The sequence below is a fragment of the Nerophis ophidion genome, linkage group LG07 (genome assembly GCF_033978795.1).
Source record: "Nerophis ophidion isolate RoL-2023_Sa linkage group LG07, RoL_Noph_v1.0, whole genome shotgun sequence".
Lineage (NCBI taxonomy): Eukaryota > Metazoa > Chordata > Actinopteri > Syngnathiformes > Syngnathidae > Nerophis > Nerophis ophidion.
In genome coordinates, this window is record NC_084617.1 from 64,681,090 (window position 1) to 64,695,987 (window position 14,898).

General features: G+C 43.1%; 1 protein-coding gene across 2 annotated transcripts in view; it reads left to right on the top strand.

The window, feature by feature from the left end:
* Window positions 1-4,670: 4,670 nt before the first annotated feature.
* zbtb34 (zinc finger and BTB domain containing 34) overlaps window positions 4,671-14,898 on the top strand; it is a 58,435-nt gene continuing 48,207 nt past the window's right edge. The window contains exon 1 of one of the 2 annotated variants that reach the window (XM_061906862.1): window positions 4,671-4,855. In XM_061906862.1, coding sequence (XP_061762846.1) covers window positions 4,802-4,855 — 54 coding nt within the window. In that variant the 5' untranslated portion in view covers window positions 4,671-4,801. Of the gene's footprint in view, window positions 4,856-4,877; window positions 5,136-14,898 lie in introns of those variants that run through there. The other variant, XM_061906863.1, reaches the window with a different exon arrangement.

Below are 14,898 nucleotides of genomic sequence, written 5' to 3' on the forward strand. Positions count from 1 at the left end.
ACAGACAAATGCAGTGGAAAAAACTAAAACATAGACAAACTGTCAGGGGCAAGCCTGACACAAATGAGCTAATGTGACAATGAAAAAGGAGGATTTCCTCCAAATTCTTCAGGACAACCTAAAATCATCAGCCCGGAGGTCGAGTCATGGACGCAGTTGGGTGTTCCAACAGGACAATGACCCCAAACACAAGTCAAAAGTGGTAAAGGAATGGCTAAATCAGGCTAGAATTAAGGTTTTAGAATGGCCTTCCCAGTCCCACCCACACTGGTTTAAATGTAACTTAGATATTGGGTTTCAATATGTATAAGTGCTTGGAGTCACTCGAGAAAAGCGCTCTATAAAAATAATTCAATTCATGTCAGAAAACCAACACATTTCGCTGGACTGCACCAATTTTGTCAAGAGGAGTGGTCAAAAATTCAACCAGAAGCTTGTGGATGGCTACCAAAAGCGCCTTATTCCAGTGAAACTTGCCAAGGGACATGTAACCAAATATTAACATTGCTGTATGTATACTTTTGACCCCAGCAGATTTGGTCACATTTTTTCATATTTTCATAATAAATACATAAAAGAACCAGACTTCATGAATTTTTGGGGGACTTTGATTGATTGAAACTTTTAGTAGTAGAATATACAGTATAGTACATATTCCGTACAATTGACCACTAAATGGTAACACCCGAACAAGTTTTTCAACTTGTTTAAGTCGGCAGCACGGTGGAATAGGGGTTAGTGCATGTGCCTCACAATACAAAGGTCCTGAGTAGTCCTGGGTTCTGGACGTCTGTGTTGCTGAATCTTTTGCAATTTGTTCAATTAATAATGGAGAAGTCAAAGTAGAAAGATGGTGGTGGGAAGCTTTTAGCCTTTAGCCACACAAACACAGCCGGTGTTTCCTTGTTTAAAATTCCCGAAGGTGAAGCTTTTCTATGGAACAGAGCGGTCAAGCGAACATAGATCCCGACTACATGTCAACCGGCAGTTTTCGGTGAGAAAATTGTGGTAATAAGTCGCCTCTTACCGGAGACATCAGCGGAGCTTCCGTCAACACACCCGTGGCCACACCCCTCTGACTTTCAGGTACAATTTAATATTAGATTAGATTAGATAGTACGTTATTTATTCCGTCAGGAGAGTTCCTTCAGGAAAATTACAATTTTCAGCACAATCCCATTCAAGATCAGACAAACATTACAGGGAGACAGAACAGGATCGCTGACCGGTCTGCCGGCTTCCAGCGCCCCTTACTAAAAAGATGAGATACTGGTAAACAAGTGGGGGGGATGGGAAAAAAATATATAATGATTTAAATAAAAAAATCGGTCTTAGCCTGGGCCCTGGAGTGAGGGCGCAGACTGAGGCCAAGGGAAAAAAACAACTCATAGCCATAGTACACATCCCTCTTACATGTGTGTAAGAGGGAAACATCAAAGAACACAGAGGACATTAAAGACATTAAAGCAGAAAATACAACCAGACACTTCTACATACAGCTATGAATAAAAAGTAAAGGAAACATATCCACTGTGGGGGCCTCTGCGGTGTTCCACGCCATCGTCCGCTGGGGTGGAAGGAGCATGGCCAGAGACAGGAGCAGACCCGTCAAAGCAACCAAGACAGCCGACTCCACTCTCGGCCAGTGTCCAGTCCGCATGGATGAGCGAGGATACGTCCAAGGAGACTGAGGTGTCCGACACCTGCTTACCCAGCCAAGACATCACTAAAACACTAGCAACACAATAGGCAGATAAGGGATTTTTCCAGAACTATCCTAGTAAATGTGTCTAAAAACATCTGAATCGCTCCCACTGCAATCACCTTTTTTTTCTTCTTTCTAGTCCTTCACTCTAAATTGCCTCATCCACGAATCTTTCATCCTCGGTCAAATTAATGGGGAAATTGTCGCTTTCTCGGTCCGATTAGCTCTAATTGCTGCTGGCTATGATTGTAAACAATGTGAGGATGTGAGGAGCTCTACAACCCGTGACGTCACGCGCACATCGTTTGCTACTTCCGGTACAGGCAAGGCTTTTTTGTTAGCGACCAAAAGTTGCTAACTTTATCGTCGATGTTCTCTACCAAATCTTTTCAGCAAAAATATGGCAAATTCCATCCATCCATCCATCCATCTTCCGCTTATCCGAGGTTGGGTCGCGGGGGCAACAGCCTAAGCAGGGAAACCCAGACTTCCCTTTCCCCAGCCACTTCGTCTAGCTCTTCCCGGGGGATCCCGAGGCGTTCCCAGACCAGCCAGGAGACATAGTCTTCCCAACGTGTCCTGGGTCTTCCCCGTGGCCTCCTACCGGTTGGACGTGCCCTAAACACCTCCCTAGGGAGGCGTTCGGGTAGCATCCTGACCAGATGCCCGAACCACCTCATCTGGCTCCTCTCGATGTGGAGGAACAGCGGCTTTACTTTGAGTTCCTTTCGAATGGCAGAGCTTCTCACCCTATCTCTAAGGGAGAGCCCCGCCGCACGGCGGAGGAAACTCATTTCGGCCGCTTGTACCCGTGATCTTATCCTTTCCGTCATGACCCAAAGCTCATGACCATAGGTGAGGATGGGAACGTAGATCGACCGGTAAATTGAGAGCGTTGCCTTCCGGCTCAGCTCCTTCTTCACCACAACGGATCGGTACAACGTCCGCATTACTGAAGACGCCGCACCGATCCGCCTGTCGATCTCACGATCCACTCTTCCCTCACTCGTGAACAAGACTCCTAGGTACTTGAACTCCTCCACTTGGGGCAGGGTCTCCTCCCCAACCCGGAGATGGCATTCCACCCTTTTCCGGGCGAGAACCATGGACTCGGACTTGGAGGTGCTGATTCTCACTCCGGTCGCTTCACACTCGGCTGCGAACCGATCCAGTGAGAGCTGAAGATCCCGGTCAGATAAAGCCATCAGGACCACATCATCTGCAAAAAGCAGAGACCTAATCCTGCGGTCACCAAACCGGAACCCCTCAACGCCTTGGCTGCGCCTAGAAATTCTGTCCATAAAAGTTATGAACAGAATCGGTGACAAAGGACAGCCTTGGCGGAGTCCAACCCTCACTGGAAATGTGTTCGACTTACTGCCGGCAATGCGGACCAAGCTCTGGCACTGATCGTACAGGGAGCGGACCGCCACAATAAGACAGTCAATTTAATATTGGTTCTCGCCCGGAAAAGGGTGGAGTGCCATCTCCGGATTGGGGAGGAGACCCTGCCCCAAGTGGAGGAGTTCAAGTACCTAGGAGTCTTGTTCACGAGTGGGGGAAGAGTGGATCGTGAGATCGACAGGCGGATCGGTGTGGCGTCTTCAGTAATGCGGACGTTGTATCGATCCGTTGTGGTGAAGAAGGAGCTGAGCCGGAAGGCAAAGCTCTCAATTTACCGATCGATCTACGTTCCCATCCTCACCTATGGTCATGAGCTTTGGGTCATAACCATAGGTGAGGATCACGGGTACAAGCGGCCGAAATGAGTTTCCTCCGCCGTGTGGCGGGGCTCTCCCTTAGAGATAGGGTGAGAAGCTCTGCCATCCGGGAGGAGCTCAACGTAAAGCCGCTGCTCCTCCACATCGAGAGGAGCCAGATGAGGTGGTTCGGGCATCTGGTCAGGATGCCACCCGAACGCCTCCCTAGGGATGTGTTTAGGGCACGTCCAGCTGGTAGGAGGCCAAGGGGAAGACCCAGGACACGTTGGGAAGACTATGTCTCCCGGCTGGGCTGGGAACGCCACGGGATCCCCCGGGAAGAGCTAGACGAAGTGGCTGGAGATAGGGAAGTCTGGGCTTCCCTGCTTAGGCTGCTGCCCCCGCGACCCGACCTCGGATAAGCGGAAGATGATGGATGGATGGATGGATGGATGGAATTTAAAATTGCATATTAGTAAACTAAAAAGGCCGTATTGGCATGTGTTGCAATGTTGATATTTCATCATTGATATATAAACTACCAGACTAGTAGTGGGTTTCAGTAGGCCTTTAAGAACCACTGTGCTTCACCGTGGCAGAGGGGTTAGTGCATCTGCCTCACAATACGAAGTTTCTGCAGTCCTGGGTTCTAATCCAGGCTCGGGATTTTTCTGTGTGGAGTTTGCATGTTCTCCCCGTGAATGCGTGGGTTCCCTCCTGGTACTCCGGCTTCCTCCCACTTCCAAAAACATGCACCTGGGGATACGTTGATTGGCAACACTAAATTGGCCCTAGTGTGTGAATGTGAGTGTGAATGTTGTCTGTCTATCTGTGTTGGCCCTGCGATGAGGTGGCGACTTGTCCAGGGTGTACCCTGCCTTCCGCCCGATTGTAGCTGAGATAGGCGCCAGCGCCCCCCGCGACCCCGAAAGGGAATAAGCGGTAAGAAATGGATGGATGGATGCACTAACCCCTGGATAACAGTAGAAGTTACTTATAGTTTAGTCTCTGGCGCCACTCTGTGGTCCATGTGCAGAAGTGAATGTACGTATTTTAACGATGATACAAAAAATAACATGTTATATAAATAAATGAAAATACTAATCCACTGTTTGGTTGTCATATGATAATAATAACGTGCTAAGCAAATGCATTTAATGTGTAGTTTAGTGCATAGTTACTGAAGGTGGACTAATAAATAAATACAAGGTTAAGTTAAAAAAAAAAAAAAAAAAAAATTGCCAATAAATAAGTGTTGATGTTGCACACGTGTGAAACAGTCTGGGCTGGGTCTGAGGTGTTGGAATGTCAGCAGACTGCATTACCCACGCATGCATATTTATATATAAATATATAGACTGCACGCCACGGCTGCAGAACTAGCAAACGAGGAGACATGAGCACCCGCCTGGCCACTTTACCGGATCCCGGCTCGCCTCCGTTTATCATGGTGCGTATATGACTTTGCACGGCGTGTGTGTGTTCGGGAACATCGTGTCTCTCTATACGTTGTGCTCGCATGAGCAAGGGAGGGGCTGCCGCTGCGAAACTGGCGGATAGAATGAATGCAAAGAGCCAAAAGAACACTTCCTGTTGATGCAAAAAAAAAAAAAAAAATTGCAGCAGCAACTGTCTGACACATCTGGACTGGAGCGAGGGGGGGAGGCCTGGCTGTTAGCGAACCGCAAAGGGGAATATGGAGAACGTTTAGTGTTATAATCTGCAGCACGGTGAGTCGGGTGTTTTTTTTTCCATTATTTGTATTATTGTGGCGTGGACGCACGGTCACGCCGGTGTGTGTTCGTCTTACTTTCAGTAATAGGTGGGACTCGCCATGCTAGCGGGCTAGCGCATGCTAACGTTAGCCACCCGCGTTGGTTTACATGGGATGGTTAGCATGTAGCATCATAGCTACTTCAAAATGACAGCCGATCTTTTTACTCCAAGTGCCTTTGTTCGACGACGTTGCTTAAAACGTGGAGAAGCTGGTAAAGCGTGGGGAGAACTCGATGTCAAGGTTGTGCACGTTGAGTTTTTATATAGGCGAGGTCCGTGAGAAAGTCGGGCGTTTTGGCTAAGAAAAAAAACTGCAGGCTAATCTACTTCTAGCTAGTGTAGTTAGCAAATGTTTGCATTTTGCTGAAAAGACGTGGAGAAGCAATGCAGATAATGATATGGTCAATTAATTTAGTACAGTGGTGCTGACGACTTACAATAATCACGCGGGTGGGATTTGGGGTTTGGCATGGTCTAACCCTGCACCAGTGGGGAAGGGAGACTCCCATTTCTTACAGTTGGCTATGAATAGAATGTTGTAAACGAGATTAAAAGTTAGACTCTGTAAACTTTTACACTCCTTTTTATTAACTCTACAATCTGTAAAATGCGACATGGCATTTTTGTAAATTGATGTGTTCAGAATTTGGAAGGAAGACTAGAGTCCAGAACAGATTTGATACAAGTACTGTACATCAGTGTTTTTATACGGAGCCCCTGAAGGGATATCTCACGATACTTTTTGGCGAGATCTCGCGATACTTTTTGCGTAATCTCGCTTTTTTTTTGCGAAATCTCACGGTACTATTTTGCGAGATCTAGCGATACTTTTTGCGAGATCTCGTGATACTTTTTGCGAAATCTTGCGATACTTTCTGTGCGATTTTAAGAGATCGCGTGATATTTTTTGCAAAATCACGCAACACTTTTTTTGCGAAATCACGCCACACTTTTTGCGAAATTTCGTGATACTTTTTGCAAGATTTTGCGGTACTTTTGTACGAAATCTTGCGGTACTTTTTGGCGAAATCACGCGACACGTTTTTTGTGAAATCACGCGATACTTTTTGCGAGATCTCACGATACATTTTGCGAGATTTTGCGAGATTTCGCGGTACTTTTTTGCGACATCACGCGACACTTTTTTCACAAAATCACGCGACACTTTTTTGCGAAGTCACGTGATACTTTTTTGCGAGATCACGCGACACTTTTTTCACGAAATCACGCGACACTTTTTTGCGAAGTCACGTGATACTTTTTTGCGAAAACTTACGAACTTTTTTTGCGAAATCTCGCAGTACTTTTTTTGCGAAATTTCGCTGTACTTTTTTGCGAAATCTCGCTGTACTTTTTTGCGAAATCTTGCGGTACTATTTTGCGAAATCTCGCAGTACTTTTTTGCAAAATCTCGCGACACTTTTTTTGCTAAATCACGCGACACTTTTTTTTCTAAATCACGTAACACTTTTTTTGCGCAATCTCGCGGTATTTTTTTTTTACGAAATCTCAAAAAAAGTTATGCGAGCTTTCGCAAAAAAGTACTGCGAGATCTCTCAAAAGGTTTTTTTTCATATGTCAGTGAACTGGAGGTAAGACAGACACAGTGATGAGTCGGGTGTTTTTTTTATTTGTATTATTGTGGCGTGGACGCACGGTCACGCCGGTGTGTGTTCGTCTTACTTTCAGTAATAAGTGGCACTCGCCATGCTAGCGCATGCTAACGTTAGCCACCCGCGTTGGTTTACATGGGATGGTTAGCATGTAGCATCATAGCTACTTCAAAATGACAGCCGATCTTTTTACTCCCAAGTGCTTTTGTTCGACGACGTTGCTTAAAACGTGGAGAAGCTGGTAAAGCGTGGGGAGAACTCGATGTCAAGGTTGTGCACGTTGAGTTTTTATCTAGGCGAGGTCCGTGAGAAAGTCGGGCGTTTTGGCTAAGAAAAAAAACTGCAGGCTAATCTACTTCTAGCTAGTGTAGTTAGCAAATGTTTGCATTTTGCTTAAAAGACGTGGAGAAGCAATGCAGATAATGAAATGGTCAATTAATTTAGTACAGTGGTGCTGACGACTTACAATAATCACGCGGGTGGGATTTGGGGTTTGGCATGGTCTAACCCTGCACCAGTGGGGAAGGGAGACTCCCATTTCTTACAGTTGGCTATGAATAGAATGTTGTAAACGAGATTAAAAGTTTGACTCTGTAAACTTTTACACTCCTTTTTATTAACTCTACAATCTGTAAAATGCGACATGGCATTTTCGTAAATTGATGTGTTCAGAATTTGGAAGGAAGACAAGAGTCCAGAACAGATTTGATACAAGTACTGTACATCAGTGTTTTTATACGGAGCCCCTGAAGGGATATCTCACGATACTTTTTGGCGAGATGTCGCGGTACTTTTTTGCGGAATCTCACGATACTTTTTGGCGAGATCTCGCAATACTTTTTGCGGAATCTCGCTATACTTTTTTGCGATATCTCGCGGTACTTTTTTGCGAGATCTAGCGATACTTTTTGTGAGATCTTGCGATACTTTTTGCGAAATCTTGCGATACTTTCTGCGAGATTTTGCAAGATCTCGTGATATTTTTTGCGAAATCACGCGACACTTTTTGCGAAATTTCATGATACTTTTTGCAAGACTTTGCGGTACTTTTTTACAAAATTTTCCGGTACTTTTTGGCGAAATCACGCGACACGTTTTTTGCGAAATCACTCGATATTTTTTGCGAAATCTCAAACATTTTTTGCGACATCACACGACACTTTTTGCGAGATCTCACAATACTTTTTGCGAGATCTCGCGATTGTTTTGCGAGACCTCGCTTTACTTTTTTGCGAAATCTCGCAGTGCTTTTTTGCGAGATCACGCATCACTTTTTTGGCGAAATCACGTGATGCTTTTTTGCGAAATCTCACGAACCTTTTTTGCGAAATCTCGTGCTACTTTTTTGCGAAATCTCGCGGTACTTTTTTGCGAAATCTTGCGGTACTATTTTGCGAAATTTCGCAGTACTTTTTTGCGAAATCTCGCGACACCTTTTTTGCGAGATCACGCGACACTTTTTTTACTAAATCACGTAACACTTTTTTTGCGAAATCTTGCGATACTTTTTTGAGCAATCTGGAGGTATTTTTTTATGAAATCTCAAAAGTTATGCGAGAGCTCGCAAAAAAGTACTGCGAGATCTCTCAAAAGGTTTTTTTTCATATGTCAGTGAACTGGAAGTAAGACAGACAGTGATGAGTCGGGTGTTTTTTTATTTGTATTATTGTGGCGTGGACTTTACTTTCAGTAATAGGTGGCACTCGCCATGCTAGCGGGCTAGCGCATGCTAACGTTAGCCACCCGCGTTGGTTTACATGGGATGGTTAGCATGTAGCATCATAGCTACTTCAAAATGACAGCCGATCTTTTTACTCCAAGTGCCTTTGTTCGACGACGTTGCTTAAAACGTGGAGAAGCTGGTAAAGCGTGGGGAGAACTCGATGTCAAGGTTGTGCACGTTGAGTTTTTATTTCGGCGAGGTCAGTGAGAAAGTCGGGCGTTTTGGCTAAGAAAAAAAACTGCAGGCTAACCTACTTCTAGCTAGTGTAGTTAGCAAATGTTTGCATTTTGCTTAAAATATGTGGAGAAGCAATGCAGATAATGATATGGTCAATTAATTTAGTACAGTGGTGCTGACGACTTACAATAATCACGCGGGTGGGATTTGGGGTTTGGCATGGTCTAACCCTGCACCAGTGGGGAAGGGAGACTCCCATTTCTTACAGTTGGCTATGAATAGAATGTTGTGAACGAGATTAAAAGTTTGACTCTGTAAACTTTTACACTCCTTTTTATTAACTCTACAATCTGTAAAATGCGACATGGTATTTTCGTAAATTGATGTGTTCAGAATTTGGAAGGAAGACAAGAGTCCAGAACAGATTTGATACAAGTACTGTACATCAGTGTTTTTATACGGAGCCCCTGAAGGGATATCTCGCAATATTTTTTGGCAAGATCTCGATTTACTTTTTTGCGGAATCTCACGGTACTTTTTGGCGAGATCTTGCGATACTTTTTGCGGAATCTCGCTATACTTTTTTGCGATATCTCGCGGTACTTTTTTGCGAGATCTCGCGATACTTTTTGCGAAATCTTGCGATACTTTCTGCGAGGTTTTGCAAGATCTCGTGATATTTTTTGCGAAATCACGCGACACTTTTTTGCGAAATCACGCGACACTTTTTGCGAAATTTCGTGATACTTTTTGCAAGATTTTGCGGTACTTTTTTACGAAATCTTGCGGTACTTTTTGGCGAAATCACGCGACACGTTTTTTGCGAAATCACGCGATATTTTTTGCGAAATCTCACAAACATTTTTTGCGACATCACACGACACTTTTTGCGAGATCTTACAAGACTTTTTGCGAGATCTCTCAATTTGTTTGCGAGACCTCGCTTTACTTTTTTGCGAAATCTCGCAGTGCTTTTTTGCGAGATCACGCGTCACTTTTTTGGCGAAATCACGTGATACTTTTTTGCAAAATCAAACTAACCTTTTTTGCGAAATCTCGTGGTACTTTTTTGCGAAATCTCGTGCTACTTTTTTGCGAAATCTCGCGGTACTTTTTTGCGAAATCTTGCGGTACTATTTTGCGAAATTTCGCAGTACTTTTTTGCGAAATCTCGCGACACCTTTTTTGCGAGATCACGCGACACTTTTTTTACTAAATCACGTAACACTTTTTTTGCGAAATCTTGCGATACTTTTTTGAGCAATCTGGAGGTATTTTTTTATGAAATCTCAAAAGTTATGCGAGAGCTCGCAAAAAAGTACTGCGAGATCTCTCAAAAGGTTTTTTTTCATATGTCAGTGAACTGGAAGTAAGACAGACAGTGATGAGTCGGGTGTTTTTTTATTTGTATTATTGTGGCGTGGACTTTACTTTCAGTAATAGGTGGCACTCGCCATGCTAGCGGGCTAGCGCATGCTAACGTTAGCCACCCGCGTTGGTTTACATGGGATGGTTAGCATGTAGCATCATAGCTACTTCAAAATGACAGCCGATCTTTTTACTCCAAGTGCCTTTGTTCGACGACGTTGCTTAAAACGTGGAGAAGCTGGTAAAGCGTGGGGAGAACTCGATGTCAAGGTTGTGCACGTTGAGTTTTTATATAGGCGAGGTCCGTGAGAAAGTCGGGCGTTTTGGCTAAGAAAAAAAACTGCAGGCTAACCTACTTCTAGCTAGTGTAGTTAGCAAATGTTTGCATTTTGCTTAAAATATGTGGAGAAGCAATGCAGATAATGATATGGTCAATTAATTTAGTACAGTGGTGCTGACGACTTACAATAATCACGCGGGTGGGATTTGGGGTTTGGCATGGTCTAACCCTGCACCAGTGGGGAAGGGAGACTCCCATTTCTTACAGTTGGCTATGAATAGAATGTTGTAAACGAGATTAAAAGTTCGACTCTGTAAACTTTTACACTCCTTTTTATTAACTCTACAATCTGTAAAATGCGACATGGCATTTTCGTAAATTGATGTGTTCAGAATTTGGAAGGAAGACAAGAGTCCAGAACAGATTTGATACAAGTACTGTACATCAGTGTTTTTATACGGAGCCCCTGAAGGGATATCTCACGATACTTTTTGGCGAGATCTCGCGATACTTTTTGCGGAATCTCGCTATACTTTTTTGCGATATCTCGCGGTACTTTTTTGCGAGATCTAGCGATACTTTTTGCGAGATCTTGCGATACTTTTTGCGAAATCTTGCGATACTTTCTGCGAGATTTTGCAAGATCTCGTGATATTTTTTGCGAAATCACGCGACACTTTTTGCGAAATTTCATGATACTTTTTGCAAGACTTTGCGGTACTTTTTTACAAAATTTTCCGGTACTTTTTGGCGAAATCACGCGACACGTTTTTTGCGAAATCACTCGATATTTTTTGCGAAATCTCAAACATTTTTTGCGACATCACACGACACTTTTTGCGAGATCTCACAATACTTTTTGCGAGATCTCGCGATTTTTTTGCGAGACCTCGCTTTACTTTTTTGCGAAATCTCGCAGTGCTTTTTTGCGAGATCACGCATCACTTTTTTGGCGAAATCACGTGATGCTTTTTTGCGAAATCTCACGAACCTTTTTTGCGAAATCTCGTGCTACTTTTTTGCGAAATCTCGCGGTACTTTTTTGCGAAATCTTGCGGTACTATTTTGCGAAATTTCGCAGTACTTTTTTGCGAAATCTCGCGACACCTTTTTTGCGAGATCACGCGACACTTTTTTTACTAAATCACGTAACACTTTTTTTGCGAAATCTTGCGATACTTTTTTGAGCAATCTGGAGGTATTTTTTTATGAAATCTCAAAAGTTATGCGAGAGCTCGCAAAAAAGTACTGCGAGATCTCTCAAAAGGTTTTTTTTCATATGTCAGTGAACTGGAAGTAAGACAGACAGTGATGAGTCGGGTGTTTTTTTATTTGTATTATTGTGGCGTGGACTTTACTTTCAGTAATAGGTGGCACTCGCCATGCTAGCTGGCTAGCGCATGCTAACGTTAGCCACCCGCGTTGGTTTACATGGGATGGTTAGCATGTAGCATCATAGCTACTTCAAAATGACAGCCGATCTTTTTACTCCAAGTGCCTTTGTTCGACGACGTTGCTTAAAACGTGGAGAAGCTGGTAAAGCGTGGGGAGAACTCGATGTCAAGGTTGTGCACGTTGAGTTTTTATTTAGGCCAGGTCCGTGAGAAAGTCGGGCGTTTTGGCTAAGAAAAAAAACTGCAGGCTAACCTACTTCTAGCTAGTGTAGTTAGCAAATGTTTGCATTTTGCTTAAAATATGTGGAGAAGCAATGCAGATAATGATATGGTCAATTAATTTAGTACAGTGGTGCTGACGACTTACAATAATCACGCGGGTGGGATTTGGGGTTTGGCATGGTCTAACCCTGCACCAGTGGGGAAGGGAGACTCCCATTTCTTACAGTTGGCTATGAATAGAATGTTGTAAACGAGATTAAAAGTTTGACTCTGTAAACTTTTACACTCCTTTTTATTAACTCTACAATCTGTAAAATGCGACATGGCATTTTCGTAAATTGATGTGTTCAGAATTTGGAAGGAAGACAAGAGTCCAGAACAGATTTGATACAAGTACTGTACATCAGTGTTTTCATACGGAGCCCCTGAAGGGATATCTCAGGATACTTTTTGGCGAGATGTCGCGGTACTTTTTTGCGGAATCTCACGATACTTTTTGGCGAGATCTCGCGATACTTTTTGCGGAATCTCGCTATTTTTTTGCGAAATCTCACGGTACTTTTTTGCGAGATCTAGCAATACTTTTTGCGAGATCTCGCGATACTTTTTGCGAAATCTTGCGATACTTTCTGTGCGATTTTAAGAGATCGCGTGATATTTTTTGCAAAATCACGCAACACTTTTTTTGCGAAATCACGCCACACTTTTTGCGAAATTTCGTGATACTTTTTGCAAGATTTTGCGGTACTTTTGTACGAAATCTTGCGGTACTTTTTGGCGAGATCACGCGACACATTTTTTGTGAAATCACGCGATACTTTTTTGCGAAATCTCACAAAGATTTTTTGCGACATCACACGACACTTTTTGCGAGATCTCACGATACATTTTGCGAGATTTCGCGGTACTTTTTGGCGAGATCACGCGACACTTTTTTCACGAAATCACGCGACACTTTTTTGCGAAGTCACGTGATACTTTTTTGCGAGATCACGCGACACTTTTTTCACGAAATCACGCGACACTTTTTTCACGAAATCACGCGATACTTTTTTGCGAAGTCACGTGATACTTTTTTGCGAAATCTCACAAACCTTTTTTGCGAAAACTTATGAACTTTTTTTGCAAAATCTCACAGTACTTTTTTTGCGAAATTTCGCTGTGCTTTTTTGCGAAATCTCGCTGTACTTTTTTGCGAAATCTTGCGGTACTATTTTGCGAAATCTCGCAGTACTTTTTTGCAAAATCTCGCGACACTTTTTTTGCTAAATCACGCGACCCTTTTTTTACTAAATCACGTAACACTTTTTTTGCGCAATCTCGCTGTATTTTTTTTACGAAATCTCAAAAAAAGTTATGCGAGCTTTCGCAAAAAAGTACTGCGAGATCTCTCAAAAGGTTTTTTTTTCATATGTCAGTGAACTGGAGGTAAGACAGACACAGTGATGAGTCGGGTGTTTTTTTTATTTGTATTATTGTGGCGTGGACGCACGGTCACGCCGGTGTGTGTTCGTCTTACTTTCAGTAATAGGTGGCACTCGCCATGCTAGCGGGCTAGCGCATGCTAACGTTAGCCACCCGCGTTGGTTTACATGGGATGGTTAGCATGTAGCATCATAGCTACTTCAAAATGACAGCCGATCTTTTACTCCCAAGTGCTTTTGTTCGACGACGTTGCTTAAAACGTGGAGAAGCTGGTAAAGCGTGGGGAGAACTCGATGTCAACGTTGTGCACGTTGAGTTTTTATATAGGCGAGGTCCGTGAGAAAGTCGGGCGTTTTGGCTAAGAAAAAAAACTGCAGGCTAATCTACTTCTAGCTAGTGTAGTTAGCAAATGTTTGCATTTTTCTTAAAAGATGTGGAGAAGCAATGCAGATAATGAAATGGTCAATTAATTTAGTACAGTGGTGCTGACGACTTACAATAATCACGCGGGTGGGATTTGGGGTTTGGCATGGTCTAACCCTGCACCAGTGGGGAAGGGAGACTCCCATTTCTTACAGTTGGCTATGAATAGAATGTTGTAAACGAGATTAAAAGTTTGACTCCGTAAACTTTTACACTCCTTTTTATTAACTCTACAATCTGTAAAATGCGACATGGCATTTTCGTAAATTGATGTGTTCAGAATTTGGAAGGAAGACAAGAGTCCAGAACATATTTGATACAAGTACTGTACATCAGTGTTTTTATACGAAGCCCCTGAAGGGATATCTTGCGATACTTTTTGGGGAGATCTCGAGGTACTTTTTGCGGAATCTCGCTATACTTTTTTGCGAAATCTCGCTGTACTTTTTTGGGAGATTTAGCGATACTTCTTGCGAAATCTTGCGATACTTTTTGCGAAATCTTTCTGCGAGATTTTGCAAGATCTCGTGATATTTTTTGCGAAATCACGCGACACTTTTTTTGCGAAATCACACGACACTTTTTGCCAAATTTCGTGATACTTTTTACGAAATCTTGCGGTACTTTTTGGCGAAATCACGCGACACGTTTTTTACGAAATCTCACAAACATTTTTTGCGACATCACACGACACTTTTTGCGAGATCTCACAATACTTTTTGCGAGATCTCGCTATTTTTTTGCGAGACCTCGCTTTACTTATTTGCGAATTCTCGCAGTGCTTTTTTGCAAGATCACGCATCACTTTTTTGGCGAAATCACGTGATACTTTTTTGCGAAATCTCACAAACCTTTTTTGCAAAATCTCATGGTACTTTTTTGCGAAATCTCGCGGTACTTTTTTGCGAGACCTCGCTTTACTTTTTTGCGAAATCTCGCAGTGCTTTTTTGCGATATCACGCGTCACTTTTTTGGCGAAATCACGTGATACTTTTTTGCGAAATCTCGCGGTACTTTTTTACTAAATCACGTGACACTTTTTTTGCGAAATCTTGCGATACTTTTTTGCGCAATCTGGAGGTATTTTTTTTA